The sequence below is a fragment of the Triticum urartu genome, chromosome 6A (assembly GCF_056163025.1).
Source record: "Triticum urartu cultivar PI428250 chromosome 6A, HENAU_Tu73, whole genome shotgun sequence".
NCBI classification, from domain to species: Eukaryota; Viridiplantae; Streptophyta; class Magnoliopsida; order Poales; family Poaceae; genus Triticum; species Triticum urartu.
The window spans coordinates 453,409,164-453,416,432 of record NC_141878.1 but is presented as its reverse complement, the minus strand read 5'-3'; the positions used below and the strand labels follow the sequence as shown (position 1 = coordinate 453,416,432).

Genomic DNA, 7,269 nt, shown 5'->3' with positions numbered 1-7,269 from the left:
ACCCGGTCTCCCCCCTCCTTTTTGTCATTGCTATGGACGTCCTCTCTAAGATCATGACTAAAGCTGCTGATTTGGGTGTGTTTAGTAGGATTGCTGGGGTCTCTACTACCCAGACGATCTCGATTTGTGCGGACGATGTGGCGATGTTTGTCAAGCCCTGTGAGGTGGATCTGAGATTTGTTAAAGAAGCCCTCAAGATGTTCGGTGACACGTCGGGCCTTCGAGTGAACTATCTCAAGTCATCTGCGGTGATGATCCATGGGGATGCTTCTGACAGGGATAGGGTGGTTGCTTTGCTGCAATGCAATATGGGAACTTTTCCTTGCAAGTATCTAGGGTTGCAGCTCGCAATTCACCAACTTAGCCAAGCGGACTGGCAACCGATGGTAGATCAAGCTAAGCGTTGCGCCCCGGCCTGGCAACGTGGGCTGCTCCAGAGATCAGGCCGTCTTGTGCTCGTTAAGTCAGTGGTGGCCGCTAAACCCATGCATTTTCATGATTGCTGAGGCGCCAGCCTGGGTGTTGGAGGAAATCGATCAATGGATGCGTGCGTTTTTCTAGGCTGGGAAGGACAAGGTGAACGGTGGGCAGTGCTTGGTGGCCTGGAACACGATCTGTAGGCCCACGTCCCTTGGGGGTCTGGGAGTCAGAAACCTGGAGCTGCAGACTTAGAGTCAGATGGGAGTGGCTGAAACGGACGGATCCGCAAAGACCATGCCAAGGCTTAGCTATGACTGAGGACAGACAAGCCCGCGCTGTGTTTAATAGCCTAGTCAAGATTGAGGTTGGAGATGGCACCAAGGTGTTGTTCTGGAGAGACAGATGGATTCACGGTTTTGCGGCCGCGGATATTGCTCCGCTTATCCATGCCATGGTGGCTACTCGCACGAGGAACAGGCGAACAGTCAGTGAGGGCATGGACAATGGCAAATGGTTGCAGGATGTGACTGGTGATCTCGCATTCGTTGGGCATATGCAGCTTGTGCACCTCAACTTGGCTATTAGCACGATCGAGCATGATCCGAACAGGCCGGGCTGCTTCTCTTGGCCGGCAGACCCCTCAGGTAGTTACACTGCGAGATCCACATATCATCGCCTTTGCCTCGGAACCGAGAGGGTGCCTATCGCTTCTTGCATTTGGAAGAGTTGGGCACTTCTTAAGTGGAAGATTTTTGCTTGGCTGGCCGTGCAACATCGCATTTGGACCTCGGATCGACGTGCTAAGCATGGGCTGCAGGATAGACCTTCAGCGTGTTACACGTGCCTGCAGGAAGAGGACAACGCTGAGCATATTTTGATCCAGTGTGTGTACGCTAGGGAAGTTTGGCATGAGGGTCTCCAAACCCTCAACTTGCAGGTCACGAGGCCGACTGAGAACGACAATCTGCTGGATTGGTGGTTGTTAGCAAGGAAGGAGAGTGTCAAGGCTAACAAACGGGCCTTTGACACATTTGTGATTGTGGTGGCTTGGGCCCTGTGGAAGCAAAGGAATGCTCGCATATTTAATAGAAGAAGCCAACAGAGATCCCCAATTGAATTGGTAGACGCGATTCTTCGTGAGCTGCACGACTGGATTGAGGCCGGAGTTGGAGGTGTTGGGTTGTCACGTTTCGTGAGAGAGTAGGCTTAGGATCTTAGGTGTGGGTTGTTTTTGGGTGTTGCCTGATAATGAATGTGTGCATCCATTCGTAAGACATCTCTTGTAAATCTTATTCTCTTTCCTATAAAAATATGGTACGCTATTGGCGTATTTAAAAAAAGGTTTTTCAAAAATATGTAAGAGACGACTAGACGTGTGGCGGGCGCTAAACTGTTTCGAAACCGATTCTTTTAATAAATGAGAATAGGAAGACCTGAGACTTGTTAATAAAAACGGTAATACCGTCGACCAGATTGGTTTGGCTCATCGACAAGGTGAAACCGGGACACCGGGAGGGGCGCTCCGTGGATTCTTGCTCCCACAAAGATCTGCCATTCGAGGCTAAGCTGCAAGTGGGGACTTGAGGCTTGCTTTAACATGGGCGTGTCGGCCACTTTATAGGCTTTGCGTACGAGCCCCTGATTTGATTCCAATACATCGGCACCACCTACTGAAAAAGGCGAGGGAGCTGAGCATGCAACGTGATCACCTTCTAGAGTTTTCCGAGCTCTACATCATCCTAGTGGAGAAAATGAACAGTTCAACCGCATGAAGGGATTGAAGTCTCAACTATGATGTGGTTGATGTCTGCAAGGTGATGGAGAGATGCCCAAGGGTTGAGCAGGGCGGGCTAGCTTACACAGTAACACATAGAATGTCGAACTAAACCATACATCATCGTGGTTTTAGTTTAAATTTGAACAAAAATCACAACACTTATTTTTAAATGGAGGGAGTACATCATTTCTTGCCAAGAGAATCGATCGATCACTGGCCAGAAATGAAGACGCACGGCATCTTCATTTGACGAACACATGTATTGCTTACTGCCACTGATCATACACTTGTGGAATTTAACACACACGACAACACGCAGTTGATGACAGAGATAAAGAGTAGCAGCGCATATTTACAGAAGTAGATCTCATTGTGACATGCCGACATTTGCACACAAGGATCGATATGGAAGCAGAACCTCGCCAGCTAGCTAGGTACAACGACCATCGACTACCTAATTAAACAGCATCGTTTTTTAGTACACATGATGACGAGGTCCCGATCTAAGGAAAGGAGTGCGGTGACCCAGGACCATGCATGCACCAGCTAGCTAGCACAGGACGTCTTTGAGGAGCTTGTACCTGCGGACGGCCGCCTTGGCCACTCTCCGGCCGCCCTCCTGCTCGCCGCCGCCGGTCACCTTGACCTTGCCGCAGCCCATCCCGGTCGGCGGACCGCGGTGCTGCATGGCCGGCGGCGCCGAAGGGCGCCTGTTCTTCACGAGGGGGTCGTCGCTGAGGCACCAGTCGCACACGCCGGCGCCCGCGTCGGCCGGGGCCGCGTCGCCGTAGTAGTTCGTGCAATAGCTGCTTGTAGGAATGCAGGGAAACAAATTAACATGGGACTCATTAACACCTATCAAAATCTTGACAGTACCCCGAATAAGAGACTCCCTCAAAGAGCTATCAGTAGGCGAAAAATACGTACGAGTGTTGGAAGCGGCAGCGGCAACGGGCGCAGCGGAAGAGCTTGTCCTGGAAGCCGACGTCGCCGCACATGGAGCACACGGTGCCGGACATCAGGAACGATCGGGTGGCAGGCCGGCCGAGGGGACGGAGAAAGAAGCCGAGGAGATTATAGCTAGCTAGCAGTCTCGGTGCAGGAACTCAGGGGGCATGCGAGGAAGGAGTGGCAGGAAGGAATCGATGTGGATTGTGCAGCGAAGAAGAAGGGCTTTAAATACTGGGAGGAGGCGATAGGAGAAGATGAGACCGTGATCGTGGCAGCGGAACCGTGAAGGTGAGACCGCGGGGTGGGGGCCGCAACGGCGAGTTTGGGTACGGAGCCGGGCGGGTGGGAGACAGTCCACGTGTCCATGTGGAGTGCGTGCTGCGCGCAAAGCGGAAAAAGAAAAGGAGTGGCCGGAGTTACTGGGTCGGTTACCTGGTTGATATCCAGAGAGGGAAAAGCCATTCATTTATTTTAAAAAGAAAATAGAGAAAACGTTTTACTCAAATTATGACTGGTTGACCGTCACTGATCTGACCAGTCACTGGTTATCCGTGGAGTACGTTTCTAGACCTTTTTTTTGCCCGGTTTAGGTATACAAACAACCAAACCATACAACAAACTTAAGTGCTGAAAAATAAATACTACATCTGTTCTGATTTATTAGTCCCGTGAATTTTGATTCGGAATTTGACATTTGATATATTAGTCCCTTGTTATCCAAGAGCACGCCTTTAGATAGTGTTCGTACACCAACATGTCACTGTGTACTCTTGATGATGGAGTGATGCACCGCGGCTCACTCAAATAAGACCCGGCCGAAAGTGCAGTGCACAAGCACTCCGACAAACGCTTTTGCAGGCCCGAAAACCCTACACGTCCGCGAGCGACACCGTTTGGACGTGTGGTGGCTATGGGCTGCTCTAAGTCGGTCTAACCGTTCCTAAAGCCTCGAGGATCGTTGCTCTTCAACACGAAGAACGAAGAATGAGAGAGAAAGAACTTAGGACAGGTGTAAAAACTAGGAAAAAGGTGGTCGATGTGTTTCGATTGTGTGTTGTTCAACCGACCATCACCTCTCATTTAATTATGAGATGGTTGGATTTCCTATACGAGAAAAGCACTACAAATCCCGTCCATGTTTTTCAAAATTAACCGAACTCGCATTTAAGTCTAAGACAACCATTTCGTTTTTGGATCCACAGACGGCATACGATCTTGGATGGTCAAGCACCCAAAAGAAAATTTATCTGTTTCGACGAGACGAACAACCTTTGTGTTGAACATTTTTCGATTTAAGTCCATCTTAAGGGTTGAATCTTTCACAAAAAAAGAAAAAAAACATGTGACAACTGATAACTCTCGACATGTCTCAGACATGGGTTATATGGGTGTCTGGTCCTGGCTGATACTTTTCATTAGTGATCGGACCGCACTGTGTTGGCCCTAACTATTACATACAATCTCAGATTGAGATTATTCAAATATCAAAATTGATCGTCTCGACCAGGCGTAGACATTCCAGATATAACACTTTTTCATCTGTTGGTGTAACCGGCCGAACAATATTCCAATCATATTTTCAGCCCTCGAGATGAGATCGGATGGCGATCACCCAAACAGCAAAATTTCCAATTTCGACGATATGAAGATTTTTCATGCTGAAATCTTTTTCCTTTGAGGCCATCTTAATAATGTTTTCTATCATGTCAAAAATTGGTGTCGGTTCATGCTCCTCTGTTTTTTTGGCAAAGCTTGTGTGCCGTAAAATAACTTGCACAACACATATTCTAAGGATGACGTCAACACTTGATTGTCCATTTTGCATGTACTTGGGGGCAATAAGTATATATCGGCCATCTTTAATCTTAAGGCGGCAATTGTGTATCGGCCATTTAGATTAGCAACAAAACTGCAACTAATCGAATGTATAGTGATTTGGTAATACCCTCTCATGATGTATGAAATTATAAGGCGGTTGGGCTTTCTGTACAAGAAAAAGACTATAAATTACTTCCAATTTCTTTTAAAATTAACCAAACTTGGATTAAAGTCTAAGACAACGGTTTAGTTTTTGGTATCCACAGGCCACATAAAACTCAGATGGAGATGCCCCGAAAAGCAAATGTATCCAGTTCGAGGAAACAAGCAACTTTTGTGGTGAACATTTCTTGATTCGAGGCCATCTTAAGGGTTGGATCGCTCGTGAAAAACAAGTGACAACTAACAACTCTCACACTAAAAAAAGCATTAGACATGGGTTACATGGGTGTCTGGTCTCGGTTGAAACTTTTCAGTAATTATTGCTTGGGCTGCACTATGTTAACCGTAACAATTGATCTTGGATTGAGATGATTCAAATATCAAAATCGATCGCCTTGACCAGGTGAAGGCACTCCAAGTAGAACACATTTTCATCTAAGGTCGTCTTGGTGGCATACACTACAAAAAAAAGACACATCCGTGACATTTTGGGCCGAATGAAATTTTTTTCTGTCATACATATGACACTTCTATGACGATAATTGTGACAAAACCCGGTATCATCATAGATGTGGTGGGCTCCTACTTCTATGACAAAAAATCATGACAGAAAATTGGCTTTTCGTCCTGGGCGGGCCGGAGACGCAGCTGCATGACATTCTTTGGGTCGTCCATGACGGAAAAAATCGTGGTAGAAGCGAGGGGGAGGAAAATTTCGGGGAGTTCCCGGTTACGGTGGGAGGTCGGGGGCCGAGCGATGCGTGTTTCTCTCGTACACGTACGCGCGTGTGTGCGAGGGGTTGGCTCTAACTGAACCCGAGCGAGGCGTTGGGCTCTAACTGAACCCGAGCGATTGCACTGCAGGCTACGCGTTACTGAACCCGAGCGATCGATCGATGGCTGTTAACTGAACCCGATCGAGCGATTCCTTGGCTATTGCTGCTAACTGAAGCCGATCGATGCTGCCTTGCATGAACAGTGAGCGTTGCGTGGGGGGGGGGGGATTTGGATGAACAATTCCCGGTGGGGGTGGATGAACAGGACCCCGTGGTGTTGCCTCTGGATGAGCAGGACCCCGATCGATCGAGCCGGTTGGGGCTGGATGAACAGGACCCCGTGGAGGGGTGGATGAACAGGACCACCCCGTGGAGGGCAGGATGAACAGTAGACGATGGAGGGGTGCCCGTGGGGCCCGTTTATGGCCTAACCGAATTAGGCTCAGTAGTGTCATCTGGGCCATCCAATATAATTCTAGCCCGTTTTAACTTCTGGCCCATGTATGGCCCATGACGTCTTTCGGCCCATATGAGGCCCTTATTACTCTCGGCCCATTAACGGCCCGTGGTAAAACTGGCCCGTAATGAACAGTGTATCACTTTGTACCCATTAATAGCCATGGTGAAACTGGCCCATAATGAACAACGTATCACTTTTTATACCCATTAACGTGGGCCATTTCCATCCCATGTTATCTTTCGGCCTTCTCGAGGCCCATTTATTCTTGGGCTCATTTCCACATTCGTTTACTTACGGCCCGTTACTGTCATTTTCTGCTTGTGGGACAAATTCAGCTCGTGGTTACACTTGGCCCGTTTGTGGCCCGTTAATACGTTGGGCCGTTTTCAAAGCGTCATCAAAATACGGCAGATCAACGACGGGCCGTTATGGTCGGCCCATGAACGGACGATTTCAACTCTAGCCCATATATGGCCATAATGTGGTCTATTATTGGCCCATGTTTGGCCAACCGATCATAAGCCCGTAGAAGGCACATTGATGATACGGCCTATAGAAGGCCCATTGTGTCTACGGCCCGTATAAGGCCCATTGTTTCTACGCCACGTAGAAGGCCCATTATTTCTATGGCCCTTAGAGGGCCCATTGTTTCTACGGCCCGTAGGAGGCCCATGTAAACTATAGCCAGTGGGCATCAAAGTCCGCCACCAGTGCAAATATAGGGAACACCCTACACTATACAAAAATGGCTTGTTGTTTTCTTCAGCCGGTGGCTGCATGTTAAGAACAAATTTTGTATCGCACCAAAACAAATTACAACTATAAAATAAAATGAAGGTTGGCATAAAAGTTAACATTCTAGTAGATAAATGCACCACCAGAAGTTCAGAAGCTCAGTTCATTTG

General features: G+C 48.3%; 1 protein-coding gene across 1 annotated transcript; it reads right to left on the bottom strand.

The window, feature by feature from the left end:
- Positions 1 to 2,438: 2,438 nt before the first annotated feature.
- LOC125512262 (uncharacterized) lies at positions 2,439 to 3,361 on the bottom strand. The gene is made up of 2 exons (XM_048677359.2): positions 3,125 to 3,361; positions 2,439 to 3,003 (listed from the first exon to the last, which is right to left on the bottom strand). Exons 1-2 carry the CDS (start codon positions 3,214 to 3,216, stop codon positions 2,748 to 2,750), a joined length of 348 nt encoding a protein of 115 aa, XP_048533316.1. The 5' UTR covers positions 3,217 to 3,361; the 3' UTR covers positions 2,439 to 2,747.
- Positions 3,362 to 7,269: the final 3,908 nt, after the last annotated feature.